Genomic DNA, 23,072 nt, shown 5'->3' on the forward strand with positions numbered 1-23,072 from the left:
AATACAAAGGCAACGTGTGCAGTTTGAGATTGCTTTCTACAGGAGAAATGAATTTTGTAAAACAACTGATTTCTATTTTCTATAATTTTTAAAATTGACTTTGAAAAAACAGATGTAGAACATCAAACGATGAGTAAACTGAAGCGAAGCTTTAGCTGAGAACAAAGAGGCAAAGAGACCCACATAAAACAGTAAAGAACGTGAGAGCTAAAAATGCAAGAGAAGAATCATTATCTGAAAGTGGTGATGTGGAAGCCAAATATGGGAAGTTATTCTAGATGCACATTAAAATGACAAGGAGCTAGAGATAAGAGAAGAAATGAATATATATAACTAACACATAAATAATTTTTCTTAGATAAATGGAGAGAAAAAATACCCCAAAGGGATAATTAGGGAAAAAAATCTTTTTAGAGTAAAACTTAATTAGCTGGAGAAAAACACAGACGAAACAAACACCTTTATCCTTGTTGAAGTTTCACATTGAAGGAAGGAAAGAAGAAAGAGTGGAAGGAAATAAAGGGATAAAAGTTATAATCAGGCAGAATAGGATAGTTAAAAACAAAGCAAGATTCAGGGACGGGCTAATATACAAATTTAAACAACATCCCCAGTTTAAGCCTCACTAGCCAATAAAATTTGGACAAATTAGTTCCAGGAAAGCATTTATCTGAAAGTAATGTTAAATTAAAGCTAGAATTAGAAAAATAAAAAAGAAAACAAAGTTGTTTTCTTTCTTTTCTCTCTCTTTTTTTTTTTTGTGTGTGTGTTGAAAGGTACAGAGAGAGAGGTCAAACTTGCTGTTGGTCTTAGTTTCACTGTATGCACAAGAAAGAATCGGCCTGCAGGGGAGGGTGGAGAGTGGTTAAGTAAAGGCTCCAGCCCAGTGTTTGCTACCACGCAGAATACCATACCACACCTGGTCCAAGGACCAGAGGCAGCACCTGGGACCTTCACCAGCTGCGGGAAACACCACTCCTCGTCTCTCCCCAGTCGTGCCCCTTGGGAGGCGGTGAGGGGGCTTTCCCGTTGAGCCAGTACACTTCTCCTTCCTCCCGGCTACTGAGCTCAGGCGTCAGGTACAGTGTAGCTGCCTCCACCTCCGCCCCTGGGCCCCCACCGCACCCCACAGACACTTCTGCTGTCCAGGAACTCCCAACCTAAGGCAGGAAACAGAGGTAACTAAGTATGATCCGAGGTGTGCAAAGGCGAGAGGGAGAGAGAGAGAGAGAAGGAGAGAGAGGGAGGGAGGAGAGATTAGTGCTGACCAAGAAGAGGGGGTCTGGGAAGGTTTTGCAGAGGAAGGGATGTTTCTCGTCTGGGTCTTCAAAGATAAATCGGGTTTCCCTAGACCCCGAAGTAAGGGGAAGGGCATGCTGTGAGGGGCAACAGTGTGAAGAGAAGCACAAGTCTGGAAAAGTGCACGGCATTTCCCACAAAGAGCGGTCCGGGTGGGCTGGAGAAAGGGTATTTGGAGACTGCAGGGGCCTGAAACCTGGCCGCCGAAAGGGGTCTGCCAAGCGCCGAGTCTGGGCTGAGGCCCTGGGCTGACATTTAATAAAATATAAATACATGAGTGACAGTGAAATGTTTCATGGTCTATGCAATGCTTTTCCTGTTAACAGGCTAATAATAATAGTGCTGAAAGCTTTATAGAAATGATAACAGTGTTCTGTTTAAATGCTAAGCATTTATGTAAACATCAAGTTCAATATACTAACCATTATGTAACACTAAGTATCAACCTTGGTCTGCTGACAGAGCTCTGTATAGAAGGAAACCAAGGGTCAGTGTTCTGTAGTACCATTATCATTCATTTCTTTATTCATTAACTTAACAAATTTATTAAGTATTTACCTTGTGTCCAAAACTAGAGGTGAGAATATGATAAGTAAGGCAGAGTTCTTGGCTTCAGGAAACTTTCGGTCTGATGGGAAGCCAAGCAGGTAAATGAATGAATGTCTTAAAAAGTGACAGGTGCCCTACAAACACACAGTTCATGCCCAGTGGAAGCACAGAAAGTCTGGGGATGGAGCAGCAGAATAAGGCTAAGCAAGGTGGTTGTCACAGAGGAGCTGACACTTGAGATGACTCTTGAAAGGTGGGTCACTATTTAGGGACAAGGAGCTGAGAAAAGGGAGACCACAGCTGCAAGGACATTTGGGGGCATCTGCAAGTATCTCTCAGGCGAAACAAGAAATGGAGGGGGGGGTTAGAATTTGTGAAGCATTCACAGTTGGTCAAGCTGTGTAAATTACCTGGCTGCCTGCCAAAAAAACAAAACAAAAACCCAACCTGGCGTGCATGCTTTTCATTCTGTTGCAGGATTTAGTCAGAGGGCAAGTATTTATTGTGTGTGCATTATGCACACATGCTATAATAGGCAGATGGCAGAAAGGAAAGGAAAGCAGCAGAAACGCAAATATTGTGGAAAAACTGAGCGTTTCAGTGCCTGCCAGTTAGTCGTGCTTTCATCGGAGCACCGAGCCCCGTGAGCAGGCAGACAATGCCGCTATTGTGGCAGCAGTGGCTGGGGTCTCCTGGCCTGTGGGGGCCGCAGGCAGCCCTCTGTGCCCTCACTGAGGGTCTCAGGGCTCTCGTTTGCATAAAGGCTGCTGGCTGCGATCCCATCTTTGCTAGGAACAGTTTTGCTTTATTACCTTATGAAGAATCCTCATTGCATCATCAGACTGGGGGTCTTCCAGCAAGGCAACAATGGGGGCGGCAGGCATGACCCAACAGCCTGTGGGGACCAGTTGACAGTCTGCAGACATCTGCCACTCCTGCGATGTCCACTAAAGGCTGAGCATTTCTCGTAGCACATTTGGAGAATGCGGGACATCGAGGAAAGACCCCTGTAAAGCAAGGCCATGAGAAAAAGGACCGAAAAGGCTGAACTTCATCAGGAACATTAAGTGTGGACTGGTTGACTTCACAGCTGGGTGTTTTGTTTTTTTCTGAAAAGGCACTAATTGTGATTCCTCACCCTGTTCTCTCCTTTAGCACTGGCTACTTTTCCTGAGTCCACCCAGCCGCCCCAAACTCCGCCACCGTATTTAGGCCACTATAAACCCCACTCCCCTGACACACTCGCCTTTCCTCCTGTTCCCTAAAAGGTTTCTTGGGAAAGTTCCCTTTACTTCTGGCATCCGTAGGGTAACATCTCACTTCTATCATCGTCAACCAAAAAGTAGACACAGGGGGAAGCCCACTCTTTACGTCTCTCTGTGTCGTTTTCACATGGTAAAACGGCACAGGGAAAATTACCTGTGACGGAAGTTGAGGGCAGAGGAAGAAACTTCCCTCTATCGTCAAGGTTGATTTCCCTGGTCTAATAATCAAACGGACATGAGACTGAGAAAATAATCAAATTTAATTAGACCCATAGGTATGGGAACTTCGCAGACAGGAGAGTAGAGATCCCACGAGAGATTCAGAGCCAGAGAGGGAAACCGAGGTACATAGGACATTCTGAAATAGGGATGAGGGGAGGCACTTCGGGGCACCAGAAGGCAGTTGCAGGGAGAAGTCATGTTCAGTAATTAATAGTTTGCCCTATCATACAGGTGGGTAAAAAGTTATTCCTCGTGATACCTCTTATCATGGGCCACAGTCCTAATTTATTTTTTAAAGATTTTATTTATTTATCTTTAGAGGGGAGGGGAAAGAGAGAGGGAGAGAAACATCAGTGTGTGGTTGCCTCTGTGTGTCCCCTGCTGGGAACTGGCCTGAAACCCAGGCATGTGCCCTGACTGGGAATCAAACCGCAATCCTTTGGTTCTCAGGCCTGTGCTCAATCCACTGAACTATACCAGCCAGGGCCAAAGTCTTTTTTTTTAATATATATATAATTAATTTTATTTAGTTATTTTTCAAGTACAGTTTTTTGTCTATTTTTCCCATCCCAGCCTCCCCCGCCCCTTGCTCCCCACCTCCCTCCCATTTCCACCCCCCTTAGTTCTCGTCCCTGTGTCCTTCCTATTTGTTCCTCCAAATCCCTCCCCCCCTTTTCCCCTTAACTTCCCTTCCTTCTCCCCTCTGGTCACTGTCCCCTTGTTCTCTATTTCAGTGTCTTTGGTTTTTTTTCTGCTTGCTTGTTTGTTTTGTTGTTTAGCTTCCTGTTAAAGGTGAGATCATATGGCATTTGTCTTTTCAGCACCTGGCCTATTTCACTCAGCATAATACTTTCCAGTTCCATCCATGTTGTTGCAAAAGGTAGTAGCTCCTTCTTTCTCTCTGCAGCATAGAATTCCATTGTGTATATGTACCACAATTTTTTGATCCATTCATTTACTGATGGGCACCTAAATTTAAGTCTTTCTAGGTAGTTAGGGGAAGGTGCAGCTTCTCTTGAGCCCGCAGGATCTTGGTTGCCTTTGACTCAAAGTAATCTGCATACCCAAGACACACCTTGGGGTGGCTCATGCTGAATCACTCACTGCCAGGTCCTACGGTGGGGCCGCAGGGCTGCAATCTGGGGAGCTGTAGGTACTAGGTTCCCACCCTGAACTGGAGTCCAGCATTGCTGGTGGGCAACTTGAGGACTGGAATAGAAATTCCGCAGTTAACAAGTAGCAGTCATGAGGTGAGTGGGGCAGCTAGTTTGGGGCAGTGGTCCTTAAAACATACAACTCAGTGTGTCCTTGACTCAGTGTGTCCATGCTGTCCTCTGTCACTCTGACTCCTCTTCTGCAGTGCCTCATTCCGTCTGCCTACGGAGTGGTTCATTCTCTAAGTCACTTATTTCTCCAATCTGAGTATCAAAGACCAATAGCTAAAATACACATGCTAATCGACACATTGCACATGAATAAAATGAAGGATGACAAATAAAGATATAAAACAATATAATAATATTCTTATCCAAATGTAAGAATTTGACACAATTCTCCTCGTGCGTGAGGGATTTGTTGAAGATTTTAAGATCACATAGAAAAAGAATATGTGGAAACCAAGGACACAAGTGAATTTATAGGAGAGTACTATAAAGTTATTTTTTGTGTAAAAATTAAAACAGCACATAATGAATAATAGATCATAGAGACTCACTAGAATGTGAAGCTTCTCAGGGGGCAATGGCCACATCTGCTTTGTTTCGCTGCTATATGTACCCCAAGTACCAAAGAAAATGCCTACCATGTAAATGTTGCAAGTGTTTATTTGTTTTCATGGACAAATTCTGATTTAATCCCAATTCAGTGGTTTGTATTTGAAGTGCTCATAAATTACTTTTATTATGGATTATTGCATTCTTATTTGTTCCTCCATCTAAATGCTTAACTCTTTTGAATTTACTTTTTGGAGTCTCCCACTTTCCTATATCCCACCGGGATCCCAGAGATACAAAGTACCTTGGATATTTGTGGTGGAAGAGATTGAGATCCCCTTTATTTGACCTGCTTCCTTCACTAGAGCTAAACAGCATTTTCAACTGCACCCTCTGTCCCCTCCTTCAGGATTAGATAGTTTAGCTCGGTCTGTGATCATTATGTCCACAATCATGTTTCTACTGCTTTTACATCCATCTCGTTTCTGCTTCTCCATCTCCTTTACGGTGGCCTGCTCTTCTAAATGTTGGTGTACCCTCAGTCGAGGTTCTAGTCCTGCTTCTCCTTTTCCACTGTTCTGTCGCTCTGAGTGATCTCATGCATTCCCAGGGCTTTAAATACCAAATACGTGCTCCTGAGTCCCAGACACATATCTCCAGCTTTGACCCACTCTCTGCTCCAAAGCTGTATGCTCGGTGCTCTGCTCAGTGGGTAAAACAAGCAGAACATTTTTGTAAGTCTAAAATGGAACTTCTGATTTCCAGTGCTCCTCTCACCCCCATTCATAGGCGGTCCTCTTCCTGATCTCCCAGTATCTCACCCAACCAACTACTCCAACCATGGAGAAACCTTGGGTTCTGACCCATTGCTGTGTCCTCCAACTTCAGTTCACCAGCTAGTGTAGTTATTCTTTCTACCTCCAAATTAACTCTGGAATCTACATGCCTTCAGTTCCACTCCACGCCCCAGTCTAAGCTAGCATCATCTCTTGTCAAGACCAAGGCAACACGTTACTCCCTGCTACCCATCTTTGCCCTTGAAGAACTCACCTGCACACAGCAGCAAGACACTCAGAGTGTCATGCTCTCTTACCAGTCGGTGGGCACTGACCCCATTATAGTTGGAATAAAATATAAAGTTGTCACTGTGTCCTGCCAGGCCTGCACGAGGGACACCTTTGCACTTATGCACCTTCACTGATGCCCCCTCCCACCCACTGCTCTCAGCTCATGCTATGCCCCACACATGAGGTTCTGGCTGCCTGACAGGTTTGAAACATGACCTCAGGCTTTGGAACCTGCTGTTTCCTGTACCTGCAATGTTCTTCCCTCAACTACCTTTAGTTTTATTTCACTTCTGTTTTGACAGGTTTCAAACATAACAAACACCTATGTATCTAACATCAAAAATTAATAACTGTTAACATTTTGCCATATTCTCCAGATTTTAACAGCATGCTCTTAAAATAGAAGTCTCCTTTGAGCTTCTTTCCCCATGTTCTGTCCCCTCTTCCTTACTTGGAGCCCGTGATGGATGGTTGTTTCCCTCCCCTGCATCCATTTCTCCCCTCTTTCTTTCTGATGCAGCCTTGACTTTGTTAAGGCACCTCCTCAAACCACCTCCCGACCCCACACTCTCATGTGCTTCAGCAAAAGCCAACAGTGGCCCAGTTGTGGCCAAGGAGACAAGAAGGAAGGTTCCCTGGAAGCTGTGCTTCCTTTTCCCTGGAGGTACATGGTGGGAAGCTGGTAGGACTTCTTGAGGCTCCTACCCTCTCAATCCTCCCCTATTTGCCTACAGAAAACCAGCTGGGACCAGAGGAGCCAGGCTATCTGAATTTCTGATCCAACGCCAAGGCTGGAGCTGAACAGCGTTCTTGTTTGTTCAGTCTTCATCATCTTTCATCTGCTTATCTTACATAACTGTTGGCTGAAAACATGAAACAACAGCAACACCACAAATAGAAGGAAATGACTTCCTAATGTCTCCACCCTCCTCCCAAAAATGAAAGAAAAGGGACATTTTTCTTTTATAGGTAACCATTGTTTTTATTAGCATCTTATTTTACTGTACTTATGTGTGTGTTTATACTCAGTGCCATGAAAAACTTACACAAGGTCAAATCTCGGTTCACACATAAAATGTTTAAAATAACAATTCAGAACTGACCCCCCTGTTTCTCCTCTCTGCTTGTAGGTTGCGGCATGTTTACTCTCCTGTCATCTGTCACGGCTGCTGTCAGTGGCCTCCTGGTGGGCTATGAACTTGGGATCATCTCCGGGGCTCTTCTTCAGATAAGAACCTTATTAGCCCTGACCTGCCATGAGCAGGAGATGGTCGTGAGCTCCCTTCTCATTGGGGCCTTGCTTGCCTCTCTCCTGGGAGGGGTTTTAATTGACAGGCATGGAAGAAGGGCTGCCATCATCTTGTCATCCTGCCTGCTTGGACTCGGAAGCCTAGTCTTGATATTCAGTTTATCTTACACGATTCTTATAGTGGGGCGCATTGCTATAGGGGTTTCCATTTCACTCTCGTCAATTGCCACTTGTGTTTATATCGCTGAGATTGCCCCGCAACACAGAAGGGGTCTTCTTGTGTCACTGAATGAGTTGATGATCGTCACTGGCATCCTTTTTGCCTACATTTCAAATTATGCATTTGCCAGTGTTTCTCATGGCTGGAAGTACATGTTTGGCCTTGTCATTCCCTTGGGAGTCTTGCAAGCAATTGGAATGTACTTTCTTCCTCCAAGTCCCCGGTTCCTGGTGATGAAAGGACAGGAGGAAGCTGCTGGCAAGGTTCTGGGAAGGTTGAGAGCCATCTCAGATACCACAGAGGAACTCACTCTAATAAAATCTTCCCTGAAAGATGAATATCAGTATAGCTTTTGGGATCTGTTTCGTTCCAAGGACAACATGAGGACCCGAATAATGATAGGTATAACACTGGTATTTTTTGTACAAATCACTGGCCAGCCAAACATATTATTCTATGCATCAACTGTTTTGAAGTCTGTTGGCTTCCAAAGCAATGAGGCAGCTAGCCTCGCCTCCACAGGCATTGGGGTTGTCAAGGTCATCAGCACCATCCCGGCCACAGTGCTAGTAGACCACGTCGGGGGTAAAACCTTCCTCTGCGTTGGCACTTCTGTGATGGCAGCCTCATTGATGACCATGGGCATCGTGAATCTCAACACCCACATGAACTTCTCCAATATCTGCAGAAGCCATAGTCTTATCAACCAGTCATTGGATGAGTCTGTGTTTTATGGTTCAAGCAACTTGTCAGCCAGCAATGAAACACTTAGAGAGCCCTTTAAGAAGATCACTTCCCACAGCAGAAGCTTGGTAACGCCCATAAGAAATGACATGGGTAAGAGAGGGGAGATGACCTCGCCATTCTTACCAAGTGCTGGACTAAGCCAGACTGAATCCCAGATCGTCACAGACCCTGCAGAAGTCCCACCTTTTTTGAAATGGCTGTCCTTAGCCAGCTTGCTTGTTTATGTTGCTGCTTTTTCAATTGGTCTAGGAACGAGTAAGTATTTTATTTTTTAGCCCTTCCCTCTCACCCCTTATAAGTGTTAGTGAATTGCTTCTGACCAGTGAGAGTGTCCTGCTGCTATAGTGCTTTGTATGCAGAACTCCTAGACGCATGTCAGGGATAATATTGGCCACCAGATATTTCTACTAGTGGAGAAAGTATGTTTGGCTTATGCTGGCTTTGTGAAATGTGCAGGGCCAGCATTCACCCAAAGGGTAAGTTTGCCATTATGTCACATGGGTGTACTTTAACACTAACTGATTGGAGGTGAACCAGACCTTGAAAGATATTTATTGCCCAGGAGGATATATTGTTTTATGAAAGCAAGCTTACTGGGATAACATTATTTTTTACATCTCTTTCCTGAGTTTCTTCATAGGTGAAAGGAAAAAAAAAATCAAGATTTTCTTAAAGACACAATAGTGGGTATATTCTGGTAATAATGAAGAAGAAGGGGATTATGAGTTAAGAAGGAGGATCCATTATTTCTTTAAGTGTATTTTATCAGCACAGTAACCTCCCAGGGCAATTTCTTCTATTAAGCAGGAGAATGGGATTCACGTTACTCCTATTAAACAGAGTCCAAACAATTTACAGAGAGATAGCTACAAGGGTGTTTTATTTTACGTGGCCAGTCTACTCCAGTAACGGTGTTTAAACCCTTCTCTGAAGCAAACTCTCTAGGGTTTGCTAGAATAACTTGTTTGTTGAAGTTCCCTAATCTTTTTGCCTCAGCCTGAAAGTCTAAACCTCTTTGTGGAGAGGTTGTAAAAGGTCTTTTGTACATCTCCCTAGAAAATGAAGTGCTTAATCTGCATCACCCTCAACTCTCTCTCTCTTTCTCCCACCTACACACACACATAGAGTTGGTATTAAATCTTTGTTAACAAAGATCAAGGACCAAGCAAACTTGCTCAAATACAGGAACAGGTGAGAAGCTGGGAATAATAACAAGACACGGGCTGTGTTGAAAGAAAAGGAATCACATGGTCAAATGTGGGTTTCTGGTGCCAGAAACCGGGTGATGTTTCTGGAAAAAAAGTCATTTTAGGGCAGTGTTAGTGATCTACTGTTAACTCCTTAACTAGTTATTCAAGTAATAACCAAGAACTATGCTAAATGCTGGAGAAACGGTAATAAACAAGACAGATAATGTCCTTGTCTTGAAGGAGATTATACAATCCTGTGTCCACCTCTTTCTGGCCAGCAACCAGCATGTCTGGCCTGCTTAATCTCAGTCCATCAACAACAGGACTTGCACAAGGCTGATATGGCCCCTCTTCCACCTCTAATTCTTCATCTTTCAGTCTACTCCTGCTTCTGACATCGGTTTCTAGATACTGATTCATCAAATGCCAGAGCAAGGGAGGGAATCTGAGCACCTCTGCCACTTGCTGTGCCAAGTTATAGGTCTGAGCAGCAATGGCAAGACCGGGCCACATGGTCCAAAACATCAGTGATCAGAAGCTTGTTCTTCTTCTGGCTCTTTAAATAGAATGACTTCCCCATAAGGGACTGTGCAGGGGCAGATAGAGGAAATGCCTCAGATCTCTGGTCTGTTCCTGAACCCTGACCCTGCTGTTTAAAGACTTACCAATGATAAATGCCATTAATGAACAGTTTCCTGGAAATGGGTTTCTACCATTATTTCAGGATTTAACAATCTTGGATTTGTACTGGTGAGACATTTGTCTTAAGTTATTACTGATTATAACAAATCACCAAATGCTATGTGGTTCAGACAATAAATGCTTATCTCAGTCTGGAAGCTGGGAAGTCCAATACCAAGGGCTGACAGATTCCGATTCCTGGTTTGTCGATGCCACCTTCTTGCTATGTCCTCTTGTGGACAAAGAAAAAGAGAGAGAGAGAAAAGGGGAGGGGGAGGAAAGAGCTATGAGGACACTAACCCCATCATGAGGGCTTAAGTCTGGTGATGCACTGATTACCTCCTCAAATACCCATCTCCAAATGTCCTCAGGATGGGGATTGAGGTTTCAACATGCAGGGGCCACACACATGAAGTCCACACTGTACTTGTATGGTTACTCTGATATAAAAAGCTAATGAAATCTGAGCCAGGGAGTTACACTTTTACTTTCAGAGACTGTTTAAACTCTATAAGAAGGGCAAGATATGAGTGCTACCTTGTACCCAGGAATAACTTGACCTTGTTTGTGAATTTTTCTATACTAATAAGTACAAGAAATATTACTCTTTTGATAAAATTCAGGTCGTGGTTACTGTTTCATTGATTTTCACTTCCAGCATCCGTTTTCCTATATATTCATTACAAAGTGAAAAGTATTTCCTTTTCATATCAATTTTCTTGATCTAATCATTTGAAATATCAAGCATCAACTAAGAATCTAAGAAAAGCTTAACAAAAAGAAAAGAATTTTCTGTTTGTCTTAATGCAGAGAAACTTTCAGGTAGGCAGAGAGCGTGACATAGTGCATATTATAATATGAGAAACATTGATCTGTAACTTCCAGAACCAACTTTATTCATGGTAAGAGTTTTCCTAAGCTCTTGCTACATTTCTCTCGCTAGTTTTTGGGTAACTTTGAAAAACATAGCAAACCAGTAATGACAAAGTCACTAGTGTCACTTGATACGTTATTTTATTAGAGCAAGAGTTCCCTTTCTCAGAAAATGCAACCTAATTTTGAAGAAAAAATTATGGAAGGCCGTTTATTTACCCTTTAGAATTACTTGAATAGTATTCTGCGTGAATCCTTAGAATAAAATGTAAGCTCTAGATTCAGTTAATGTTTATCGTTACCTATTACGGCAAATACTGGGTTAGAAAGTTTTTCCACACTGGGAGGGCTTCCTTTACATTCACAACAAGCCTGTGAAGGAGAGCTATTCACCAAGTTTTACAAACGATGGCGCTGAATCTCAGAGGAGTTAAGTGACTTGCTCGAAAGAATGACAACGTCTCTTGTCCTCTGATTTTCAGTGTTAATCAGCAGACTGAGGGAGGATTGGGCAGTCTCGTGTTGGTCTTGATAGTGAAGGTTAATTCTTTTTAGTTCGGTCTTCTCCTTGAGGATGCTTAGACATAGGAATGAATGAAAATAGTGTATTGTTGTCCATCACATGGGTCTGTTAAATGGCCCAGCCTGCATTTTATTCAAGATAGAGAACGTCTCTCTTCTGAAGCTCTGCTAGGTAAATGTGCGTGTACTTTTTACAAGGCTAAGCTACGGGAAAAAAGAGGATAATGATAAGACTACAGAGGTGTTTGATGTTCATTTACTTGAATAAGCGAACTTGGTTAAAATAATGTTCAAATGTATACATTGGTTAGAATTCAGACTCAGCTATAACAAAGACCAAAACACAGCGGCTTAAGCAAAGAGTTTCCTTCTGTCTCTCACTTTAACAACCAAAACTGGGTCGTTCTGGGTGCTTTGGCAGCTCCCAGAGTCAGGAACCTAAATTCTGTAGATAATGTCCCCGGATCTCATTGTAGCTACTGTTTTGATACTGGTTCTCAGTCTGTTGTGATGGCTATTTAAAAATAGGAATACGTGTTTTAAAATTTCATCACCCCTTTCTGATCGCTAACAGTACCTTGAGAATTAAGTGAACTGCACGAAGTTCAGTCAGTTAAAGCAAGGCTGGCTGTAGAAAGGCCTGGTTAATAAGACACTGTGAGCATTTCTGTCAGGAAAGCAGAACACTGTGAGTGAGACAGGAATTTCCTACAGGAATTAGACCTAAGGCAGTTGTGAGAGATGCTGGGAAAGCAAAGGTTTAGAAGGAACAATTAGAGGGAAAGGAGAAAGATGCCAATCAAGGCCATGAAAGGAAGCTGGTGAAGATATGGGTGGAAGCCTTCAGCAGCCTCTGCATCCGGCTGCAGCCTGGAGGTCAGCAGAGCACCAGGAGGAAAAGCTCGACTCCCAGCAGGGAAGCAGAGACAGCAGACCTTGCTAGGACCAACTGGATCCGAGAGAAGAAAGTGGAGCCCACATCTGTCTTTCAGTGCATCAAGTCCAATGATGCAAGCCGCCTGTAGAAAAACCGGTGTCCTTCTCCAACACAGCCCTGACAGTGTGGTTGGCGCAGTTAGCAGTTGGAGAAGCTGGAGGAGACCTGGCCACACTAGCTGCTGCCCCACACTAGCTGCTGCCCCACACCAGCATGGAGAACCAGCAGGTCACAACCACACATTGGAGCTGCAATGCCCCCTTGGGCCTTGTACTAATCCCACCAAGCAGAAGGCTGAGTACACCTGGGCCTTCCAAGTCTTATGCAAATATCTCTTCCTGCCAACCCTAACCCCAGGACTATACAGGGAAGGGAATCCTGGGGAATGTAGTTCCAGCTTAGCTAAATTAACAGACCACAAAACTGCCAGAGTAAACAAGGAAAGGAATATTTCAGAGGTCAAGGGCTCTACATTCTGTCTTCAATTGCTGTGAGAGACATTTATTTATTTTCATGGAAATGTTAATTATTAAAATACATAGCTAGATTACATTCCATTTATTTCTCAAAAAAGAAGTCATTCAATTAATGTCTCTTGGCTTTTGTTTCTTTAGTTATAAAACAGAAAAAAAAAACCTCTTCTGCCAATGCATCATAGAAGATTTCGTATTTGTTTTTCTTTTCAATTTTTTAAATTTATCTTTAGAGACAGGGGAAGGGAGGGAGAAAGAAATGGAGAGAAACATTGATCAGCGGCCTCTTGCCCTCCCCCAACCGAGGACCCCGCCCATAACCCAGACAAGTGCCGGACCAGGAATCTAAACGGCAACATTTTGGTTCACAGGCTGTTACCCAATCCAATGAGCCACACCAGCCAGGGCTCGTATTCATTTTCTCAGGAACGTTAGTTATCTCCCTTGAGCTGATGTCTCACTTATCTCCAATTCTATCATCTCACATGACCTCTAGTTCCTTTTTCCCAACAAGTACTGAACTTTTCCACTTTGATGCTTCACTGTCAGCCAAACACAAGAAGCCCGATCCTGAATTCTTATCCCCTCCCACCAGGAGAACTTAACTTTCTTTCCTTTGTGGCAGTCACCACGCCAGCCACTTGGGCTTGATGCCCTAGGACCTTTTCCCAATCCAGTCGATGACCAAATGCTGTTGGATTTTCCCTCACTAATGGCTGCCGTTTATCTTTTCCTTCCCATTTCTGCCATTATCACGTATCCCTTACAGCCAGTGTTAGATTGTTAGGAGATTGTCCCTGTAGTTCCCTGCCGTTCTGGGCCTTTCTCATGCCCATTCATCCTCCACACCAGTGTTCTTTACATACCACGTTCCTCCTGTCACCCGTGTCCACACACCTTCCAGGGTATCCTACTTTCTACTACAGCAGAGAAGTCAAAGGCCTTGCAAAATGAAAAGGAGATTAGGAGTTATCTAGTCCAACATTCCTTTTTTATCAAAAAGAGACAAGAAATGCCAGGACATTGGGATCGCACAGATTTAGAAATAAAACCCCAGGCTTCAGAGGCCTATTTCCACGCTCTCTCTGCTGCTGTATCACCCATCTCTGAAGGGGAAATTCCATGGTTTTCAAGATCCTCCATCATCTTACTCAACTATATCGGGGCATTTGCACAACTCCAGGGGGCACCGTTCACACTGTAGTTCTGGAGTTGCGCTCTGGGGCCACCATTCCTACAGAAGCGCATACAGGTTCCACACAGACCACAACATGAACGATGCTCCTTGGCGTTGTGCAATGAGCCAAAACTTTGCCGCCCTGGGCTTCTTCCTTTCCCACCACGTTACACTTCCTCTACTCTACCCAAACCCTTCCTACCTTTAAAGCTCAATGAAATTCTTCTTTCCTCTAGGAATTTATTTCTCAGAAATCTGAACTCATAGTTCATACAAATGAACTATGAGTTATGAATAGGGTACCGTAGGTCATTTCTGGCTGATAAAAAGCCTGAGTTTAAAATCAGAAAACTTGGGTTCTAATCTCAGGTCTTGTATCCTCTGATTGTATGATCTTTAAGTCATTTATCTTCATGAGGGTGTTTCTAATCTATGAATCAGACGTAATAAATACCTGTCTTATCTCACACAGAGAGCATTATGTGAGCAAATGCACGTAAGTTTGGGTTGCTATAGGGTATAATATAAATGGAAGTTACAGCGTAATGGAACAATGTTATATACGTGGAACAATGCACAGTGTAATATAATGTAGTCATTACTGATTGTGTATTGCTTCTGTATGTTTGTTTTGGTTATTAGCCAGAATATGGTTATTAGATTTTAAACTCTTTGAAGAAAGAAATGACATATTTTTCTTCTCTCCCTCTAAGTGAACACTGCATAAATCTGATTGAAAACCTTGCAGGAACACATTTGTGTTTCTAAGGAGGGGGAGGAAGGACTTTAAAAATAAGATGCAGATAAAGGAAATCTAAAGTGTGCTTCTTCACACGTGTCAAGCTATCTACAGGGAAAACTAAGTCGTACATAAGTTAGAAATTCTAGGCTGCCAAGGAAACTTGTGTTTCTGCCAAACACCATCACGAGTTTTTCTGCAGAATAATTTGTCACATGGGCATGATTGTAAAAATCTTTCTGTTTTTGCTCATAAGAAAAGATGCAGGGGAATCAGTAGTGCTTAGAAACAAGTAGTGAGAGGCCTTTAGAGTTTTTCATTGTTAATTCATAATTACTTCAGAATTTCATACACAGGGAACCTAAAAGGTGTCCCAGATTTTTTTTTTTTTTGGATCCCTCTGGGATTTTTTGCAACAACATGGTGAAGAGAGCCCCTTTGAAAATTTCTTAGACCAACACCAATACTAGTGAGATAGAGAATCTCAGAGCTGAAGGACGTTTGGGTATGGGAAAGGGGAACAATCCTTCATCTTGTGGTTTCTCCGATTTATAATTGCTGTTTCCCAGGACTGAGCTGAGTGGGTGTTCATGCCCCAGGCTGGGAAACGTGCAGTGCTCTGAGCAGAACAAGCAGTTATTTCCCACATGTAGTTTGGGATTACTGATTCTCCTCAAGCTTTTAGAAGGGATCCGAATCATTGTCCTTTTTTTTATTGCTAAGAATCACTTAGCAATAAAAGTCAGTCACTTTTGTCCATTTTTATGTTGTACTTTATTTTTCTTTTCTAAGGAAAGCATATCACAGGACTTGCAATTCAATCACCAACATTATATTCTAGAGCATGGGTACAAACTGCAAAAACCAGTTGAGTTTAGAGAAGATTTTTATTAGGAGCAAGATTTTCATACCAGATCTTGAGTGAGTTCTAAAGCTTATTAACCTAATGTGATTATTGCTCAGGTATTTTATTTAGAGAGTTGATTGCTTATAATAAAGCAAATCCTTTCTGTAAAAAGAGGTACAAAAGAAAAAGTACTTGCTGTTCTAAAGTAAAACTGAAAGCAAGATTACACCATTTTTATTAAACCTTCTTAAATGTGGGTTGGCTTAGAACAGCATTCCTGACTTATATTAAATCATACCATAATTCCTTCTGCCAAAGAAGTGTTTGTATTTTTAGGTTAAAGTCTTATGTCCTATACCATACTCTTTGTAGTGTTTCAGGGGCGGTCCTGATGACCATTTTAGCTTCTTTTGAAAACTATTTTTCTATGGCGGTTCAAGTTTCTGAGCAGAGCTGAGGAGTCCTGACATTGTGAGGACTTCAAGCCACACACAGATTTCCCTTCTATTCACGCTTTAAAGGTGGAGCAGAGACGAGCCTGAACACAAGGCATAGAGTTATTGCCTCATGAGTTCATCTGAGGTGATGCTCGTGTAGAAACCCAGCCCTCTTCAAACAGTCACTGCAACTTAGAATAATGTGGCTGCCTGTTCTGTTCACAATAATTACCAGGACTTCTTAAAAATCCACACATTCCTATTTCTGTAAATTAATTAACCTCCTCTTCCATGTCATGATTAAAGTATTTTCATTATGAACAAATGAAAGGAACTTGTCCAAGGTCACATATTAAGTTCAGTTATGAAGGGCTGCCACCCTTTAACTATCTTCGTATTCACACATTCAAACAGAACCTATGCCTGAAACCAAAAGACAGGAGACACCCGATCACCTCTCCCATTCTCTTCTACCAAATAAGCAGGAGTTCCAGCAAGAAATCATCCTGGAGAAACAACTCCAGCTTCTAAGAGAAGAGAAAGCCTTGGAGACTCACTGATTCAGTCACTCAACCAGCACGTGTGTCTTGCTCGCCCGTGAGGTAGCGGGCGTGGTGCCACGTGCTGGAGAGTCAGGAATGGCTAGCAAGGTCCACACCCGGCCCTCACAGAACTAGTGTGCAGACAGGCGATAAGCAAGAAAATGAAGACGTGCACAATACCACTTCACAAAGGTGGAGGTGAGAGTGATAAAGAGAAGCGAAGAAGGGTAAATGAAAGAGCTTGCTTGGAGGAGGGTCATCTCAGATAGGGTGGCCATGAAAGGTCTTTCTGGGATGGTGACGTTTGGGCCACAGCTTGATGTGAAACCGTTGGAGGAAGGAATCTTAAGCAGGAAGAGCGGAAGGTCAGATGGCCTTGAGGAGGACATGGATGGAAGGTTTAGGAGAACAGAAAACCTATGGATGCTGTGTAACATGGCGTTTGTGTTGGGATGAGGCTTTGGCATCATTCTGGGTCCCAGCTCCATAAGGTAGGGCTTTGGACAAGTCACTTCATCTCTGTAGGCATCAGTTTTCCTGTCTAGAAAATGGAGCAATACCGCCGGTCTCTCTATAGTAGTGGGGCTGAATGAAGCAATCTGCACAAAGTGTACCTAGTTTAGTGTTCAGTTTTCAGCACGGACTCAATACATTTAGCTCTTAGTACTGTTAAGTATCTGGCTACATTCAAACAGAGGTGGATAGTTCTGATAAGGCCAGCACTGACCTCAGCAGGTGTTTTGCTTAAGCCATGTCCGGACACACAGGACGGCTTCATCAACCTCCTGCTGAATCGCGATGCCATGGCCCTCCTCACCTTCCCTCTAGTTGGGTGGAGACTAAAAAAATACACCTGGGGTTTGAAGTGTGGTGCAGTTCTGGATGACCTGCAGTGAAGAGAGCTTCTTAGAAAATCGAACAGGTTGTACAGGAAATCCCAAGGCTTTGGTGACAGGTGGAATACGTGACGTTGGCTGAGGAACACCAAAGGTCCACTCTTCTGAATCGGTACGACTTAGACTCTCTGTCCCATTCTGCACAAAGACTGTCTTGTGCACTGTCTCCCAGGGCCTGCCCCACACGAGGGACTCAATAACTCTTTACTAGATGAGCCAAAAATACCTAAAAAAAAGAGAGATGTTTCTGGAATTCTCTCGGCTTCTGTGGTTAAAGCTTTTTCTCTCTCTTGTCTGGGGTTGGGACACCCTGATCTCCTCTGGCGTGAACCTAGGAAATTCGAGTTGAATGTGATCTGTGCAGAACCCTATGGACATTTGACCAAAAATTACATCTGAGTAAAGTTATTCAGTTCAGAACTCAGGGCCATCTCTAATTCAACTGATGAATTAGAGAAAGGTCACATTAAAAATGTACTAGAATTAAGGTCATTTACAAATTTAACAATGTTAGGCAACATATTAATTTCCAAACATCTATTTGCTTTCTCCAAATAGGAGACTCAGCCCTTCCCCTAGGGGAGGAAATTGAGGTTAGCTGTATCATGGAGTGGTTATTACTACCTTGGTCTAATAATTGAATGTTTTTAACCTTGACTTCTTGCCAAAAATAATTTAAGGTAATTCTTTCTTTTTTTTTTACTAAGAAAAATATGTGAAAATATGAAGCTGAAATTTAGGAGTTGTTTTTGCTTACTTAATTAGCATTAGAGCTTATAGAAATATTTCAGTGGATTATTTCAGGCTTAAGGATCACATTAAATTCCTCAGATATGAATGGGTAGTCCAAAGTTTATAACAGGAATAAAAGATCTTTGCAGAAAAGTTACACAATAGCCACAAGTAATCAAACTCTCAAGAATTGCAAATTGGGTGATATGTTAGCCCACTAGCAATCTAGCAAGCTGGTCTGTCATAGTTTTATGGCTATTGGCAACAGATTTCTTGATCAGAGACAAGGAACCATTTATTACTCCATGCAGTAACAACAGCCAGGATATCAGATTTGTACCAGTCCCTGCCCCAATATCCGCAAGGCCACACGAAGAAGGTCAGATTACAACTATAGCCATGGTGGATTATTTTAGAGGACAGGAACCCAGGCTTAGGGCACCCAAATGTTTTATAATAGACGGTAAGCTAGCTCGATTTATTTTCTGCAGGGAGACTTTATCTTTAATTGACTGGGTACCAAATACAGCTTCACTCCAGGTGAGACACTACATCTGTCTGCGAAGGCTGTTTGTGTAATGAACATCCTTGGAAAGGTAGCCTGGACAAAGATGGTCAGACATGCAGAGAGGTAAGGGGCCCGTGGAGAATTGTCTCTCACAGAAAGTATCCTGAAAAGGCTGCTTTTCTGTTTTAAACAAGAAACTAGAATTTTTTTTAAGGTTCAAACATTATAGAGCCTAGCTTTGTTTGGTTTGGTTTTATGGAGTTTAATCAGCCTTTTGGAAGAGGGGTAGCCATAGGAAGAAAAAGGCTCATTTGTCATAACACTTAAATTTAGAATGTATACCTAAATAACTCTGGCTCTTCCAAAAGAAATCTTTCAAATGACGTTTGCATAGTTAATGATTATGACAATTCCAGGGATGTGGAACTGTAGGTTATAACTTAGAAGTTTATTTAGCTGCATATTGGGTTTAAAAGAAAGACACTTACAGATCAAAAGGATATCAAATGTTTCACAAGAGATTTACTATCCTTCATGTTTCTCTGTAGACCCCAGGCCCGATGTTGGAACCAACACAGTGACAGGTTTTGTTAGTGTTCAGGGTCCTTTCCCACCATTCTTGTGACAATTGCCTATCTTTAGAGAAAAGCTGTATTGCACTAATTATTCCTTAAACAGGAGAGTTTTGTTATTAAATGTAGCCACTACACAATCATGTTCACACACTGGGTTTGTGTTAAGGGTGTTTACCTTTAAGATCTTGCCAATCTTTTGTTTGTTTGTTTGTTTGTTTGTTTGTTTAAAGCTTAGGTTTCAGTTATTACCAATATTCACACTGCTACTGTTCCTTTTTTTTTAGTTAATTAAGTTAAAGATAATTTTGATTAAAGTGGCGAATTATTTTGTACTCTGGTGTTACTCATTAACATAATGCAAAATGTATCTGGATAGTTACACTCAATGTACACCCCAAAGAAAGAGGAAAAACCGAAAGGCATCGTGTCCCTGGAGCAAATGAAACCCTGTGTTCCTCTTTGGAGTTAGATGATGAGGCAGTTGCACCCCACAGAACCAGAGCGCAACACTGCATTTTGCAGCGTGAGCACAGCCACATACATAGTGGAGGGCACCGTCAGTTCTGTCACCATCTGTTCACATCACACATCAGTGCTGCACTTTTGCTTCAGCCCAGCACAACCCTAGTCCTGTGCTCTTGAAAGTTATGAATGTTGGACACTAAGGATATTAAAGAAACAGACTAAGGTTGCAACACTATCTTAATAAACACAAGCATTTGTCCTGGCTAGTGTGGCTCACTGGATTGAGCTCCAGCCTGTGAACCAAAGGGTTGCTGGTTCGATTCCCAGTCAGGGCACACGCCTGGGTTGCAGACCAGGTCCCCAGTAGGGGACACATGAAAGGCAGCCACACATTGATGTTTCTCTCCCTCTCTCTCTCCCTACCCTTCTGTCTAAAACTACATAAATAAAACTTTAAAAAAACCAGAAAGCACAATGCAATCATTTAAAAATAAATACATAAACACAAGCATACATTTTTTTCTTTACTATTTTCCAGAACACAAGGTTAAGAATTTTCCCAAGGAATATTAAAAACTGCAATACTTTCCTGACTGAAGTCCGAAGCATCACTTACGAAAAAAGCACAGAATAAACTGTTCCTTCTAAATCATGACACTCATGTTATACTTTAAGCCAAAAAACCCTAATTTGTTGTACCTCTTTCTTTTTCTTTTTTTCACTTCGAACTCTAGTTCAGTGGTCTGCACATTAGGATATGCGTACCCCTGGGGGTTCCCTGTAACAAGTGTTCCTTTAACCATGCCTCGCAGGAAATCCATTTCAATTTCAAAAAACCTGTCCTCTCACATTTCTCCTTCTTTTCTCCCTGGCGATGTGTGCTCCCTCTTAACAGAAAGCACACCTGTCACCCCTCAGAAACCTTACGACACACGTCACACATTACCCAAACCTCAGGAAACTAATATAAAAGACAGTTGGAAAATTGGTGTAAGTGTGGGATGGGAAAATGACTCTAATAACTAGATAGTAATCCTTTCATAAGCCTACATATTTTCAATAGTTTGCTTCAGTAAAACTGGAGGATGACTTATTCAGGCTATCAGCTGATATTAGAAATAACTTTTGTTGTTAATTGAAAAACTGATGACTCTACTATTATAAAATGTCTTCAACTCTCCCATCTATTTTTATTATTCTTCAGATCAATAAATTTCATCTATTTAGAGTAGAAATGTACCATGTTATTCTAGAGGTAAGCAACACTCACCCTGGAATGTCTTGGTTTGTTATTTAAGAAGTGCAATATTATATTCTTGAATGAAATGTGTCTTGTACAAGGCCAGGAGTGACCAAAACTCAAAGAGACTGAGCCAAGAGAGAATACTCAAAAATTAATTAATGAATTAAAGCTCCCACACCACTGTTGTGGAAGGTGGTGGCCCACGATGGATCACACCTTTCAAAGAACGTGATGCTCCCACTTAGGGAACTTAGGAGGCCGGAATCTAGACACCTGGTTAGAAGGGAGTGGGCATATGCCCTTTCGAGTGTGCAGGTAAGTGGCCCCTAGCAGTGAGAGAGAGGGCGCTGTGCTGCCTGCTACCTGCACAGGCGATAGAAGCCCCAAGAGTTGGCTTCACTCAGACCAAGTGCAGGCCCCTGGCTCCAGGGCCTGCACTTGGAGTTGTTGAATGCAAATGCAGCCTAAGCATAGAACTTCCTCCAAAGCTGGTAGGAACTTTCTGGTAAGAGTTTCAAGACCTCCACGAGACTTTCAAAACCCCTGGGGCCACCATACCAGGTGGTGAAGGAAGAACTGAAGCCAAAGGAAAAGTGTGCCTAGAGAGCCGCAGATTAACTCTGAAAGGCCCGGGAGGGGCAGACGAGCCGGGCAGCGCACAGGTGGTGGGCTCAGTCACCTCCATGGACTGCTCCTGCGAACCCACGTCCGTGTCCTGCCTTGCACACAGAGACCAGCAACGTATTTGTCCTTTATGGTCTTTTTATGACACTGTGCAGCCATAAACACGGCCTGCAGGTTGCACCAGGGCCAGGCAAGTTCGGGCAGGCAGCCTGATTTAATACCAAGTGCGATCTGAGTTCCAGCATCTGTGCGCCATTATCTCCCTGCAGATCTAAAATATCCTCAATCTTTGCAGCATAGAGAAGGCCTTAAAGGCACGTGCAGACACTGATGTTGATAGACATACATTTCTGAGGTCGGTAGTCCTGGAATGATGGGGTCGAAGGTGGAATAACAGGGGTCAGTGAGAATTGTTTTGGGACCTGCCGAACTACAGTGCCTGCGCTCGCTGTCGGTCTTGGCTGCACCTCGAACACTCTGGATTCCTCACGAGCAAAGAGCACTGGGCACCTTCCGGGGGCCCATCCTCAGGGAAGGGGGTAAACAGGACAGCCAGAGGCAGCCACCATGTGTTTACTATTGCATGTGGCAATGACTTGATTTTCCTTCGGAAAGAAGCCAGGCCATCTCATCAGAGAAAACATCAGTGATTTTTGAAGAACTTGACACTTGTCACTATAGACAGCCACACAGTCCGCAGGTGACGGTTTATCCCTTTGTGCTCCTCACTTGCCAACTGAAACAAAGCTTCCGCGTGTTTTCTGTTAGGGGCGCTCACAGCGCAGCCCAGGGAGCACGGGGCGTGAGATTCTGGCCGGCTGGCTCCTGTCTGCCCTGGACAAGCTCGAACGCTTTCAGCAAGCCCTCTCTCGCTGTTAGCAGCATTTTGACTTTTACTTCATTCCCTCTGGACCTGAAAGCCTGTGATTTTTATGGCTCTGAAATCCTAGTTAAAGTAGCATTCTCCGTATTTCTGACTTGGCAGGCCCCACACCAGGAGGCAAACCACCCTTGTCGCACACACTGGAGGGTTGCTGCAGCATCCAGTGCATTCGACAAACCAAGACACCAATTCTCGAGTTCTTTCTCGTAGAAGTAGAATTTAGAAAGGATTTAGAATTCTCTCTAAAAACACATAGAAGCTTTCAGCAATGATACATTATCTTTTGAACGGTCAGGTGGAAGGTCTGCCCGACAAGTCCCTTGGTCTCACGTGAGACCAAGGGAAGCCTCTCGCTGAATCGTCAGTTATTGCTCACGGCCTGGTCAGAGCACCCAAGG

General features: G+C 43.1%; 1 protein-coding gene across 1 annotated transcript in view; it reads left to right on the forward strand.

Annotated features, from left to right (window-relative positions):
* The window catches only part of SLC2A12 (solute carrier family 2 member 12), a 51,032-nt gene that overhangs the window by 12,514 nt on the left and 15,446 nt on the right, over nucleotides 1-23,072 (forward strand). The window contains 1 exon segment of the mRNA XM_037132765.2: nucleotides 7,245-8,585. Within this exon segment, the coding sequence (XP_036988660.1) occupies nucleotides 7,245-8,585 (1,341 nt within the window).

The sequence above is a fragment of the Artibeus jamaicensis genome, unplaced genomic scaffold (assembly GCF_021234435.1).
Source record: "Artibeus jamaicensis isolate MK-2021 breed Jamaican fruit bat unplaced genomic scaffold, CSHL_Jam_final contig_387, whole genome shotgun sequence".
Lineage (NCBI taxonomy): Eukaryota > Metazoa > Chordata > Mammalia > Chiroptera > Phyllostomidae > Artibeus > Artibeus jamaicensis.